General features: G+C 43.9%; 1 protein-coding gene across 3 annotated transcripts in view; it reads left to right on the top strand.

The window, feature by feature from the left end:
* The first annotated feature begins 221 nt into the window (after positions 1-221).
* jag2b (jagged canonical Notch ligand 2b) overlaps positions 222-14,958 on the top strand; it is a 63,778-nt gene continuing 49,041 nt past the window's right edge. Inside the window, exons 1-2 of one of the 3 annotated variants that reach the window (XM_051919951.1) lie at positions 222-592; positions 2,128-2,460. In XM_051919951.1, coding sequence (XP_051775911.1) covers positions 527-592; positions 2,128-2,460 — 399 coding nt within the window. In that variant the 5' untranslated portion in view covers positions 222-526. The remainder of the gene's footprint in view (positions 593-2,127; positions 2,461-14,958) is intronic. The other 2 variants (XM_028822261.2, XM_028822264.2) reach the window with 2 other exon arrangements.

The raw sequence follows: 14,958 nt of genomic DNA, 5'->3' as shown, positions 1-14,958 counted from the left end.
TTTTCGGCGTCCTTTAGCTTTAATTTCAGTTGGTAAAATAACTTGCGTGCTCTGAGCTAACGAGAGCGCGAGGACAGGGACTCACATATACATATATACAATTATACACACACACACACATACTCACTCACAAAGAGCCTGCTGATCCGAGCGGATCCGCCCACAAGCGTTGCTCATTGGCTCCCAACCGTCTCATTAACATGTACGAGGCACTTCGACCGCTGAATGGTTGGATGGGCTGTCTATTCCCGGCACTCTTGCCTTCAGGTGACGCATAGCAGCTAGGCGCTCTTCAGTTGCTGTGCAGCGATTTGACGGCTGCGGCTCTGGACCACTGCTGTTCTCTTTGGGGTGTTGCTGTCGCTGCTTCTTTTTTTTCTGTTGGCATCTTCTGTTTGGCTCTACGACTGAGACACGGACGGAGTTGTTGAACCTTGCATGTCCGGAGCACAGGAGACTGTCGGCGCTCCACGGCAGTGCTGCACCCCTTCACTTGTTTCTGATGACCCACTAATAAAGCGGAGGCATGTGGAATTGTATCTGGGTTAATTGCCTCCTAATCGTGTGCTCGCTGTTTTCTTTGTGGGGCCAGGTAAGCAAGAGAAGCGCACCTCGTGCAACGTGAACCGCAACTTTCTAGCGTCAGACGTCGCGGCGGTTTCTGCAGCCACGGCAACTTTGTGTCGAGCCAAGCTTGCATCGTCTTGACAAACAGTTCGCGTGGAAGAAGGTGGTCGGCAGGTTGTGGATACTTGAGCAGGCTGCCGTCCTGCTGTCCGCTCAAGCCATCTGCACGCATCAAGTGAAATTGGGAAGCTCGTTCTTAGCGATATCTGTCTGCCTGGAACCCCCGTTCTAACTTTAATTACATTTTAATATTTAATATGAAGAACATTCTGTCCAGTTGCACCAGCACAGCGAGTGACACTAGTCTTTTAAATATTAAAAAAGTAAATGCATATTTTATTTACGCGACACTGGTTTCCTTTTCACTTCTTTGCCAGCGCTTCAACACAGCGTTTGTTTTTGACGTTGCTTTTAAACATTGCAGCAAATGTCACGAACAGTAATTTTTTTTTTTATTTATTTATTCGTATGCGGCATTTAGTCTCAAACCGTCATCCTCATTCAGAGTTCCATTTCCTTGGCATTCACTTTTTTACCTTAATGGGAAACTTCGTTTGCCTTGGATATTTCTCCTGCCCTTTTTAATAAGAAACCTGAAAGCTGATCCACTTGGAAGAGCGCAGTACCCTTTGACGTGTGTAGGTTGTAGGAGTAACGCGATTTCATTTTGCGTGCAAGTCCAATTTCACGAGACACGCGTACCTTTAAACAGCAACACTATTGTGTTCGGAAGTTTTTTTTTTTTTTTGTAAGATTTGCGAAATATCTCATTCCTTATTGAACTTCCCCTTTAGTCCAAATTGGCTTGTGTGCTAAAAACATTCAGGGATACAATTTATGTCGGAGATAATTACTTGTTTTCTGTTTTCCTTCACTGTAGTTAACTTAGGAGACTTGTTTTTTTCCATTTCTTTCCTTTTTTCTAATCCCGCAGCTTCATTCCCAGACAAGTGCGCTCTTACAGCCTGTCTTTACTGGCGCTGTATGGTAAACACGATATTTCAGTTCTTTCGTAGAGTCCGTCGTCTTAACTGTCTATGCTATTATTTTGGTTCAGTTTTTTTTTTTGTATCTACAGTAGACTATAAAGCTGCAGTTTATAAAATGCTAGCCGCTGAGAAACGAATCTGTCATTTTCGTAGTCCGGTTTTTCTGGAGCTTAATCGACGGGTACGGGCGCAAGTCAAGAGCCAGCTCTGGATGGGACGGCGACACTTTTGCTTGTGTAGTAATTGCCTCAGACCGGTCAGTTTGGGGTTGATCTACTGCTTCGTTATATTTTCGCACAGAATACGTGCTTATATTTGTGTACGTTAAGATTTTTTTTTTCCGTGAACACATTTTTGGATTTCACTGCTTGCTCCTCCGCAATGCTCGCCTCTTTCGTTTTCCAACTGCATTTCAAATGTTGAGGGACTAGGGCAAAATAAACCAATCACGGGTTTCTGTCAGTTTGTGTTTGGGGCCAACCTTTTATATTGTGCTGCCTTGTCTTTCCAGGTGGCCCAGTGCGCTGGTTATTTCGAGCTGCAGATGATCAGCGTGATCAATGAGAACGGCGAGCTGGCAAGCGGAGAATGTTGCGACGGAGAGCGGAGTTCCCTGGAGGGCCGCTGCACCCGCGACGAGTGCGACACCTACATCAAGGTCTGTCTCAAGGAATACCAGGCGAATGTCGCCACCGACGGCCCGTGCACCTTCGGGTCGGGATCTACTCAAGTTATTGGTGGGAATACTATTTCATTAAAGAGCAGCGGCGTCGGCAGCAGACACCTGCAGAACAAGGCTGCCGAAGCTGGCAAGGTCGTCATCCCGTTCCAGTTTGCCTGGCCGGTGAGTGCTTCCCATGTATCTTAAACCGTGCCGAGTTACTGTGCTCAATTTGGTTTCCTTTGAATGAGCATACAAAGAATGTTGTAGTCGTTCATGCTAAACCGATTTTTCCGGGTGTTGACTTTGGGGTTTCCAATTCCGTACAATTAATGTCTAATGCGTGTAGTTCGAGTTGGAGTTTGGAGAATATTTGCAGGAGTTTAGCCAGATGTGTCCAGTTACTGTATAGCGTGCACATATACACTTCCCGTCTGGTAAGAGCTACAGATCCAATAATATGGGAATCCCTGGACCCAACTGGGTTGAGGAGGTGCAGTAGTCTACCCTGGAAAACGAAGTGAACAGGACTGTGGTACTGATGGCTGTACAATGCTCAAGGAAGATGGTCAGTGGTTCCAGCTAGAAATCTGACATTGTACTAGTCGCCTGAAAAGAAGGCAGTGCTGCTCCTTTATTCTGTAAAATGGCTTCATATTACTGCCCTTTGCTTGTTTTGTTGTTTATAATGCAAAAAATGTATATACAGTTACATTTTATTTAATACCTGTATTTGTTAGGGGCCGGATTTAAAAAACCACACTGCCTGCAAAGGTGTAGAATTTGTCTGTTTTCCAAGTACAGCAATATTGAACAATCAAAATTATCTTAGAGTAGTGGATAGTTGGTGGGCTGTTAAGGCCTCTCGTATTGGGGGAAGCCATGCCAATTTGAGGTCTCTTGCCACTTCTGAATCACACTTGTATGTCTTACGAAGTATTCTGTGGGATTACTGCATGTGGAGGAGCACTGCCGCCTAATGGAAATCCATGCTACACTGTTCTAAGTTAATCAGACTTTCAACTTTATTCCTACACAGTCGGAGCACAGGGACGTAGGTCACAGTTGCATGTGTGCACACGGATGGGTGAGCTTGTGCAGTAACTATCTGTGTTGACTCGAACCTGCTGGTGAGAATAGGCAGCTTTAGCTTTTCTGTTTGTTTATCATATCCTGACCTGACCAGAAATAGAAGTCAGACATTGTTTTTCAGCTTTTCATGGCTTTTCCTGTATGCAGTAAGAGATGCTTTTAATAGCTGCTTTGTGATCCCAGCCTTTTTATGTTGCGATTTCAATTTTGGTTTAGACTGGCCCTTATTAATGATAATTGCTTATCTTCCTGGTTCAGGAATACAGGTCCAGCTTATTCTCACCACTTCCCGCTTCATCTCCAGTCTGGCTAGACTGGTGAGCCGCATCTGGTTTTGTTAGGGTAAGGCTGTGCAGACTCTTTCCCAGAGAGCCTCTAATGCCAGTCTGATAGTTTCCAGCTATGCTGACCTTGTGATGGAACTCCATACATACGATATTTCTACTTTTGTTTTTTCAGTGCCTCCTATAAAAGAACATTTGGAATGCTCTAAAATATTGTTTACATTTGTATTATTTTAGACATGCTAGGGCTGCTCATGTTGTCCATACGTTTTGTGGTGAACATCATAGTGTACTATTTCATTTGAGCCATGAACTGCAAAGACTAAAACATACGAGTGATCTCTACAGGATGACTTCTCTGCACTCACTTGTAGAAGACTTTAAAAGAGCACTGAGCAATGGGTTAGTTTAGCATGGGGTCATTTGATTGGCTGGAGTAAAACCTGTAGCCTGGGCTGAATTTGCCCGCCCCTGTATTAAGGTTTCTGCGGTCAACAGCTATGGCAATGTTCAAAAGATGTTTGTGGGTTTTGCCAACTCCACTGCACAGATATGCTGTATGTCCTAGCTTTAAACAAAAAACAAAAGTGTTTTGGACTCTTGTTTTACTTCTATAATCATATGCATGCTTTTTGTTTATTTTCCTGTCTTTATTGGCTGGCAATCATGCATATAATTTTTTAGTCTGTCTGGAGGTCTTCCATATTTATTGTTTAGTGTCTTTCTTAAGCTCTTTTTTTTTCTTTGGATACTTGCCTGTCCTTGTGCCTTTTCCTGTCTGACTGTACGAGTGGACAGTTTTACTTTTCAAGAGGTGTCATTTCTTTTTGGTCCCGTTTCTCATATTTAATATGCCAGAGTTTGAGCTGCTTGTCTTGTCCTGTCATCAGCCTATTACCAATGCAGTAAGAGCATGCAGCTCCTGAAAGTGCTGCTCGGCCACGTCTGTGTTCAAAGGCATTGGAGAAGCTTGACTTCGGCATGCTAGTGTGTGCTCTAGCACTGCTGCCTAGTTGACTGTCTGGGAATTGCTGCATAGTGGCTGGTTTGTGCAGACTGCTCCTCTCTTTGCATCAGGTTCGGGTTTTAGAATTGCATTCTTCAGATCTAAATAAACTTCAGGCCCTGAAACTACACCAGTATGCACGTTTTCAGAGTGCGTCGAGTGATTGAGAACATGCAGGCTAGTGTGGTGTGGAAGGAAACATTATAGCCTTGGCTGATGGAAAAATTCCTCCATGAATCCTGACGGGAAGAAATGGGGAGTTGGTTTACATGGCGTAGTGTGCAGCTAGACGTGGGCTTGTCCCTGAAATGTAAAGTACCCTAGTAGATGTTGGGAATGAAGACCTCTTTGGGTAACCTTGCTTGTGGAAGCCCTGACTCTTGACATTTTGCGACTTGATGTAGGGCTAATACCCAGCACCTCTGGGGTGGGGTCAGATGCTTGAACATAATTGGATTATGGACTTGAAGGTGTGTATTGGGAGAGATGTGCGTGTTTCCGTTACGAGGGTGGGGATCTCTCACAGGTCATATATAGTAATCGGCTTAGGTGGATAGCACAACTGGCAGCATTGCCCTTGCCTTTATTCAGCAGTGTGCAAATTGAGATTTTCAACTCATCATGATGTTTTGGTGTGGTAGTGGGTTATTTTTATATTTCTTTATTAAATTGGCTTTTAGAATGCATTAGAATTAGAATGTGAATTTCCCCTTGGGATTAATAACGTATCTATCTATATCTATCTTTTAACAGCTAGAATTTATGGGAGAGTTGCTTTTTTCCAGGTCACACTTAATTTGTTACATTGCCCTTTTGGAGCTGTGGCTTTCCTAGCAGCATTTAGCTCAAGGCAACATCCCATCCTAGATGTTGTGGTGGTATACCTTACCAGCTTATGGTAAATGGTGAACTGGTCTTTGACATTTTGGAAAGAAACTGAACTAATCAACAGAAGGGGGGGACTCTGTCCTCGTGCTGTCTAGGCCTTCGCTCTTGAGGCAGGACTGCTGCAGACTGTGTCACTCTGCTGCCCTTTCCCATAAGTTTAGTTTTACATTGAGTTTAACTGTATTTTTTGCTTTGGCTGTCTCCTCTTGCCCTTGACTATTGGTTCAGAATACACCTTTAAACATGTTTGTGATTACTCTACCTAGTTTGTTTTGTTTCTGTATCTCTTTCCTCCGTTTAACTCTTTTATGGGTCATTGTAGTTTAAATCTGCTTTTGTAATATTTTGCTTGTTTTCATGTTTGTGAACATTTACTAATATTTTGATTTGAATATTAAAGTGGTGGCAGTGCTGTGGTAGGCTGCTCCATTCTGTTTTAGTGCTCTGTGAGCTGGCTTGTTTAATGTGGGAGCGAAGTATGCCACAGGCGAACACTTTGCGTACGTGTGCTACAGGACACCTCGCATATTCACCTCCCTTTTGTGTTTTGTTTTTCGCCTTTGTTGACCAGCCTGTTGGTGCCTATGCACACCATTGTATGCGTAAAATGCAACTTTCAATTAGACAAGTGAGAAATGGCCCCAAGTGATGAGTGTGGCTCTTGTTGGGTGACGTGCTGTCGGCTAACTGTAAATACTGTGGCATTCCGATGAAGGGGGCATTTCAAGCCTCTCTCCCTCTTATTACAATAGTCGGCACTTTTTTTTTTTTTTTTTTTCTCCCTCCGACATCCAGTAATACGACACCTATATTGCTTGAATGTTCCCTTTCGCATTGATCATGCCTTTTCCATATCCCTTAAGCACTACAGCATATTTTTAAAATGTCTATTTACCTCCAGTTTCCTAAAGGTGACTGCTCTGAAGCATCATTCGATACTACTGCAACTGATGAATGCTTTCTGCTTATTTTATTATCTTTACAGCACTGTCCAAGTAAAGGGCTCCTTCTGGCACTATTGTCTACAATTGGAAGTGTTTCTCGGCAGCATACACTTTATCTGTGAAAATTACCCTTTTGCTGGCAGTAATAGCAGTTTGAGCCTTGCATTAGATGGAGCCGCATAGTACTTCAAGGCTAAATGACAGCTTCAGTCATACTTTATTGGAGGATAGTAGGAGGTTGCTAGGAAACAGATTAATGTTCCTTTAGTAACCAATTATGTGCAACCCCCAAATTTTAGGTGGGAGGTACTTTTTGCAAGGTGTCCTCTGGGACTTGGGTTTGATGAGTTGGACATGTTTGCGTTTATAAATACTCCCATCATGTTGCAGCTGCAGTGGTAAAGCAAATTAGATGACCCCCTTTCTCCATCTTTGTTGTGAGTAAATGTAATTTTATTTTAAACTAGTGTAAACCACATAGATGAAACTTATGTTGTTACTTCATGTTCCAGCATTTTGTGGTGAAATATTTTAAACTGACCTTAGTCTAGCCAGGGAAGGGGAATTGGGGCTGGGGAGTTTCTAGGTGGCCACTCATACCCCACTCACCTGGAGAGATGTGCCAACAAATTGGAATTTGTCTGGCAGGCTTCGCTTCAGTTGCAGTCAGTATGTCATTAAGGTGGCCGCTGGAGCACAGGCAGCTGCAGAGTTTTCTGGATTTCAGTCTAATTTTGAAAGCCCATTTACATCTTGTCATATTGGCTCGTGCCACCCCAGCCTTCTTATAAGCTGCGGAGAACCACTTTGGTTTCCTCATATTCCGTGCCATTGCGGCAACAGCTCTGTCCTGTGACAATATGCCCCTCTTTGGTGGAGCCATTACTCAACTGAACATTAATCTAGAATGCTGCTTTGGAGTTGGCATGGGCACATTTGGGCATTTTTAGATGTTCCTAAGCCTATGGGAATTGGTACACCCTGGCCAGAATGGCGCCTCACCATGTCACCCTCCCACCTCCCAAAGTGTGTGTGTGTGTGTGTGTGTTAGGACAGGCTTACATTTGGCACACCCCAGTACGGTACGAAGTCGCCTAGGGCTTAGAATGGCTGGACGATGTTGGTGTAACCTAGCGAGTGCCGTTGGACTTCTTGCCTCATGTAAATCAAACTGCAGGAAACCACATGACCTATTGTGTGCCAGCCGACTGGTCTCGCTTTCTAAAAAGTTAACTGTTCCATGCCAACTGGGAATCTGCCACAATTTCCTCATTTCATCATCTATGTTCTTGTGCCCCCCTTAGAGCACTGAGGCACTTGTTGAAATGTGGAAACAGTGAGCATGTAGTAGCTTCATTTTGGATGGAATTTGTAACTGGCTAATTTCAGTGTTTCCTGAGGTGAGAAAGCTGTGTTTAATACATGAAAGCCCTTTGGTTTGGATCATATGCTTTTTGGCTTGGGCTAACTTGAGGCATTTTTGAGGTGCAGGAAATGACACTCGTCCTCCTTCCTCGTTGGGGAAGCGCCTTTACTGCTGTACCAGTTGGGTCAGCACTGGATTTCCTGTGTTCCTTTGGCATCCGTCTTCGTGTCTGACATCGTGATGTATTCTGTGTTACTCTGTGGCTCCATGACTGCAGAAATGGATGTGATGATGTGATGCAATTATGTACACATCGCTAGATATGTGTGAGTGAAAGGGCGAAAGTGCGGTTAGATATTGCAGAACAATTCCCCCAACCTCTCCAATAACTCCTGCTAGGATTGGACAAAAAAAAAAAAACCTTTTATAATGTAGAGGAGGAAGTGGGAAGTGCTCAGCCTTGGACAAATGCTGGTTTGGATTTTATGTTGGCATTCAGTTTATTTGATGCTTTTTTTTTTTTTTGTCCAAAGCATTATACAAGTCAAAAGTGCCCAGCGATGGTCATATTTCTTCAAGTTGATGCTGGGCCAGTTAAATAGCTATCTCAGGGGTGGGTGTTGATTTGAACTTGTGTTTTTATAGTTTAAAGTCCATAGCATGATACTGGCCTTGGATAATAACATACAGCTTTGTGACTACAATAGCATACTCTTAATGTGGTCTATTTTTCTCATGGCTAAAGTCGTGAAACTTCACTCTTTCTTACCTTCAATGTGTTGCTGGATTGTGTTGACTTTGCCTACAGGCCATGAGTAAGTGTTCAGACGCTAATCAGGCAGACCCTCTTTCTGACAAATGAAATCACCAAGCATATGTTTTCTTGGCTTCCGAAAACATGTCTCCTATTGGGTAAGCACTCTGGCCTCGTGCCTGCCAGCTGTGTGCCGGTGAGTGCAATTGTATTGACTAATTAGAACCGGCCCTTATGCCATCCCCTGTGAAACAGACGGATGCTAAAGCCCTTCTGCACACAGATGGGATACGTTTTCAGGGTAGAAGGTAGCCTCTTGATGTGTGTCCCATGTGCCTAATAAGCCAGTGTGTCCATCTCTCCCGCGCTCTTATTTTCAGCACTACCTTTTTGTTGTTCGTCCAACATATGCAGCTTATTCACGTGTGTGGTGGGGAGTTTTTCTTTTTTTTAATTTTTTTATTAATAGTCATACACTAATAATGCCGTGTTTAAGATTTTTTTCTTCATCATGCCCGCGCCTCTGTATGAGTGCAGGTGTTCAGCGGCTGAGAGTGATAATTAAAGTACATTATTACATGGCTAGTTTAATTCCCACTTGACCGCTGAACTTGTTTGAAATTAGAAAGGAACAAGGCTGGAAACAAACACCCAGGGGACTGTGGGTACATCCGAGCCCTGTACAGTCACTCATGGGGGGTTGTCATCTCTTCTTTTAAAGTCACGTTTTCACACACAGACGTGCCTCTTACCTCTTCCCACTGTTGAGTTTCTTGTGTTGGTTACAGATGTGGCATTGTGCTGATTTTTGTGTTTCTCATGCACAAGAACAAGAAAAACAATTGCCTTGATGGTGCCCTATACATAATGTAAAGTGTAACAGAAAGTAAATGGCATGCTATGCGGAGGGGTATGTATGTGAGACACAAAATGAGCTCCACTTAATTTGGCAATAACAGCAGTCTTACCTATTGTATGTTTCTTCTGTCATTTGTTTTGCTGTAAAGTTTTAACCTATACAGTAAGTATTTTAAGTTGTCAGAACTAGCTATCAAATAGTAGTTTTTAAAGGGTTGAAATGTTTCTGAATATAATATATATATATTTTTTCATTTCTTGTGTAGTCAATTTTGGATACAACTGGGAAGGCCCATTTCATGTTTTCTCATGTAAACTTAAACACTTCAGTTCAGCATGCTAGCCGCACTTCTACAAGAGGTTGTTAGTTAACCTTGGCTTGCTCACTATCTACGTGGACTTCCTTCTCACATCCTAAAGACAAGTGGCCTACAGCCATCAAGGCAAGAGTGTGCCCTGTGATATACTGGCACTCCATCCAGGATAAATTTCCTGGACAGTTTTGTGGAGTGAGAGCTACTCTGTCTTCTGCGGTAGGCTCCAGCTTTCCCTGGCTGTGAATTCCATTCTTTGGGTTCAGAAGATGGATTGATAGAGCTAAATTCTTTACCCTACTCCCTTTATGTCTTCTTTAGTTGGCTGTACTGTCGATTTTGCCATTTAATTAGTTGAGCAATGGAAAGTTTAGGGTGCCATCTGTTGTATGAACTTTATTACATAGCCATAGTGAAGTAGCATCACAGTGTGCATCCCAGTAACCAATTCTACATTTGATGCCAAGGTATATGTGCCCATTTTCTCATACCATGCTGATTTTAAATGAACACCTCATTTTTTTTAGATGTTTGACGATACCAAAATACCTCAAGATAACTTGCACAGACTGTTTGAGAATGTGCAGACCCCGGTAGGCTGCTATTGATACGTGAAAAAACCTACTCAGTCCACATATGGCCTGAAGGGGGTGCCCTGTGGTGGGGACATTTTCTGTCTTGTGCAACACTAGTAAAGAATTCGTCCACTGTTTTTGGGTTTATTTGGAAGGAAACCGCTAGATATGGGGAGAGTTGCGATACACTGGCACAGGTGGGGGACTCGAGTCAGAGAGAGCAGTCTCGGACTTGTTCCAGCAACTTGGCATTTCAAACCCTGATGGGCCAATAAACGACCTACTTCCTTCACTACCACCTTGCATTTTAACACTCCATGCTTGCACCCAAACCTTTATCGAAGGACTTCTTGAATATGAGATATGTTCCACCCTATTTCCCCCCCCCATTAGAAAATGACCTGGAATAGACTGGATGAGAGAGCTTGTGCAGGGTTCAGTCTTATCCATATTTCTCATAACCTAGGTGAAACCACCGCTTTCATTGGCAGTGACCTCTTACTGCCATGGATTTTATATCCAATCTGAGGTCCCCATTTTAAGGTTCCTGGCAGCTGTGAATTATTGAAATATGTTTCTAGCAATTCCAGAGATGTGCCATTTTTGGCATTGACATTCATTAAATCCTGGCCTATTTTATGGAGTGTAGGTTGCTCTGCATGAAAATGTGTTCTCAGATTCCACGTCTAGTGATTATAGAATATAAATGCATAGCTGACTGGCCCACTGCTTAGCTCAGAGCTACAGCATTATGACGGTTGAGGCTACAGAGATGAGCTGAAACGTGACAAGGCCACAGGGGTGAAGCGAGGACTCCAGGTATATGCTTATGGACTGGTTAACAGCAAAGGAAACGGACACCTTGAACTATTTAGGTGGCAGAGAATTAATAAAACAAAGGATGGGACACTAAACAACATTATTCTTTAAAGTGCAGAATTCCTAAGAACTATTGAGATGTGTTAAGATCATGTTTTCATGAAATGTTAACGGGTACATTTTAGCCTAATTTTAGTATATTTAAGGGACTGACTTGGGCCACCATTTGTGGAGATTCTCCTTTACCAAAGATTGGGTGAAGCGATGATGACAAGGTAGCATCTCGGTCTTGAAGCGGAGGACACTGAAATGGGATGATGCATCCTACATTTAGATGCCTATGTTTCCTTCTATGTATGTTTAAACTAATAGCACCTCTTGTTAAGGAGTAATCTTTGTTAGTTAGTAAGAGCCATGATTATTAATCGAGTTTACCAGCACAGTAGCTGAATAAGCGGGTATGCTGTTTGTCCCGCTTTTGCTCCATCTTGGGTACTGGGAGAGGTGCACTTTTTCTTTCAGACATTCGGGCTAAAGCGTCTGAAGAAGTGTAGCTGTACGTGTACTTACGGGTAAAGGTAAGGACGGTCTGATAAGGTGCTGTGCCTGGTAAGTGAGCTGGCAGCTCTTAGGCCTACAGGCAATGAGAAAACGGACTAATGTGGCATGTATTTAGCCCCCAAATTTTCAAGATAAAAGCTCAAGCTCAATAAAGCAGTGCACTCTTCGGTGCAGTTTGCGCTCTTCAGTTAGTCAGCTGCAGCACAGGCAGGAGTTGCCACTTGTATTATGTTAATTTCTTCTGGTTGGCATGGCAGCAGTGTGGTCAAGAATGCATTACAAGGGACCAAATGCATAAAAAGCAGGTGTAGCCAGCAGCATGTGAGGGGAAAGGGACACGCCACATGGTAAGTTATGCTTGCACCCAGCAAGGAGCAAATTTTTGAGCACCTTGTGCTTCGGTGGTGGCTATTCCAATGTAAGGTGCTATATGACCCTTTAGACAGTCTTAGGTTCTGTTCTCAATCCATTTGTGAGGGTGTTCTGTTGTGCCTTACTCCATGGGAGGGGCTCTTGACCCATAGTTGACGCTGCCCTGTCTTGGCGTTTTCATTTGTTTGTGAAACTTTTAAAAGCAAACACTGTGCTTGTCCTGTCTTATTCACCTGGTAACAGAACATTCTGTGCGAGGGTGCGTAGCGTGGCGAGTGGGTAGATGGGTGAAGAGGCACCTCAAGTGAAACATATTTATTTATTTTTACCAACACCCCACTTGGCATATTCTTTAGAGCCCATTTGCCACTTGTTTCTGTGAGAGAAGCAGCCAGATTTTAATTGGACCAAAATGTTGGGAAGTCAGCGCTTCGGAGAAAACGGGTTAAAAATAGGTCTGCTGACATCTGATCCCGCTTTGCGTGCGGCTCGGAGGTGGGGGGGTGCGGGGGACCACATGAGACGAACTTACCCTCTTGTTGTCGTGTGCTGGCACAAGCCAAAGCTGTGTTCACTCACCCTAGAGTTTTTAGGCTGAATGCGGTGAATGTCCAAAAGAGTAAGCCTTTTAGCTTCTTTTCATCTCTTTGTGGAGGTGCCATGCCCGGTCACAGACCACTTTGTGCTTGTTCTACGTGCTCCTCCATCCCGAGGCAGCATTTAGAAGGAGAGACTTGATACAGTGTATTGTGAGCAGCATCATGGAGCCCTTCACGTGACTTTTTTTTCCCCCCTTCTGTATAGCCCCTTGCATAATGATGTATCTGGAAAAAAAACATCCGATTAAGGGTGAGGGATTGCTTCTGAAGTTAATGTAGTCCTGGAGTGCAGTTTGCTGTAAGCCAGTGTATATAGTGCCTTGTTGGGAATGGTGTTACTTTGACCACTTTACTACATGCGATTGAACAGCTAAAATTGAATTCACCCCCCCCCCCCCCCCAATATCACCAAGTACAAGGATAAGAGTGTTCTCCACAAATCCCTTTTTGCCCCCACCACCCCTCCCCTCACCTCACCCTGTCCCCCCAACTGGCTTTCTTTTGTAAATTCTGATCCTGGGAAGATCAGTCTGAACAAAAGGTATAATCTAGTCTTTAAACCAGATGAAGAATAATGGAAAAGGGGAGGAGTGGGTGGGGGTGAGAGAGGGAGAGGGATGGATTTGTTCTCCATCTTTATAATCCCAGCAGCACCTATCTAATGCCAGGCCTCACTTCAGCCAGTTTATTTGGTCTCCACACTTCTGCACAGGGTTGCTGAGCTCCATTTTGCTGCTCACCCCCCCCCCCCCCCCCCCCCCCCCCCCCCCCAACCCGCCCCCATACGTTTCCCTGTAAATTCCAGAAATCTATTTTGACCCTAGGCGATTATCTACTGTTTGGCATTCTGGTCTCCATTGCCAATCCAAACTTAAAAATAAAAAGACCGGGCCTTTGTTTTAAATAAAGCATTTCGATATGCAATCTTAAATGTCCTTGTCTCTTTCTCCCCCCCATCTCTTTTGTCCTGTAATATTCCCCCCTCCAATCAATGATGGTAGAAAACATAGTCGGCCGTTTCTGCCCACTTGTCAGGTTTGGAAATTTTCCAAGTCGCGTGAAATTTGCTGCTGTAGATGGCAGGTGTCGCGTGAAACTGTGACGCTCCCGTCGCTCTTTTATGGCACAAGTTGTGGTTGGTTGAAGCTTAGCCTAGCCCTCGGTACAAAATAGTGTTGGCCTGGATAAGAGTGTCAACGTGTCTGCCGTGGCTTTTTGTTTGGCCGTCTGTGCAGTGACCAAGCCGTCACTTGTCTGCCTTGAACAGAGCTGTCCTGCTTGACTGGGCCCCTGGTATTGGAGCTCGTCTCTTGTCCCCGCTGCCGATGTTCCCATGTGAAGCACTGAGAGGTCAGCTCCATCTGCATTTGAAATGCACCATCCTTTTGTTGTGTGTATTTTTTAGGTTTGATTGATTAAACAAATCCTTAACTGTCGATGGCGCAGATCAAAATGCCCCTTTTTAGAATATTTTATACAAATGAGCCTCTTTGTATATGAGCACACACTGTGGGTGTGTGTAGAGACTTTGCAGTGGGGCTAAAATAGAAAACAATGTGTTCATAGTTGTGGCAGAGTTTAGAACAGAAGTGCAGAGTCCTGTTGTCTCATCTGTAAGCTTGTCATTTTTTTGCATCCAGTTATCCATCCATCCATTTATTTATTTATTTAATCCTCCCTAAGGTTATGAAGCACAGGAGTCAATCGTAGGGATCAGCGCACCCATCCGTCACTGGCACACCACCACTGTCGCTTATACAAAACCACTATAATATTGCCAGTTAAGCTAAACTGTACGTGCTATGGATTTAGGAGGAACAATAGACTGCTTGGATTAAAACCCCACACGGACGTGTGGAGAACATGCACACCCCATACAGAGCTATCCTCCACCAATTCCGCTCACTTTTGGAATGTTTGTTGTAGTAGCTGACTTCTGTAATGTGCAATCTCTTGGTTAACTTTCCAGACTGGAGGGCCAGATTGTCCCTTTTTGTCATTTTTTCCCTGTTGCTGTGAAGTGTTAAACCAGGGGGCTAAGACTGGCAGACTTGCTCAGCTGTGCCCTCAGTAGACATCTATGTCCTTGGCAACTGGCATGGTTTTTAAAAAAGTCCCCAACTTGTCCTGATAGATGGAAGGATTTCTGGGGCACCTTGAGTGTCAGAGTTGGTTGTCAGTTGGGGATTCCAAAAATCTCCACAATAGTTTGGCCTGTGGTGACAGTGAAAGCCATGCTTCATTGTCCA

Source organism: Erpetoichthys calabaricus, chromosome 16 (genome assembly GCF_900747795.2).
Source record: "Erpetoichthys calabaricus chromosome 16, fErpCal1.3, whole genome shotgun sequence".
Lineage (NCBI taxonomy): Eukaryota > Metazoa > Chordata > Cladistia > Polypteriformes > Polypteridae > Erpetoichthys > Erpetoichthys calabaricus.
Note: the sequence above shows the minus strand (reverse complement) of the source record. Positions and strands in the feature narration are given on the sequence as shown.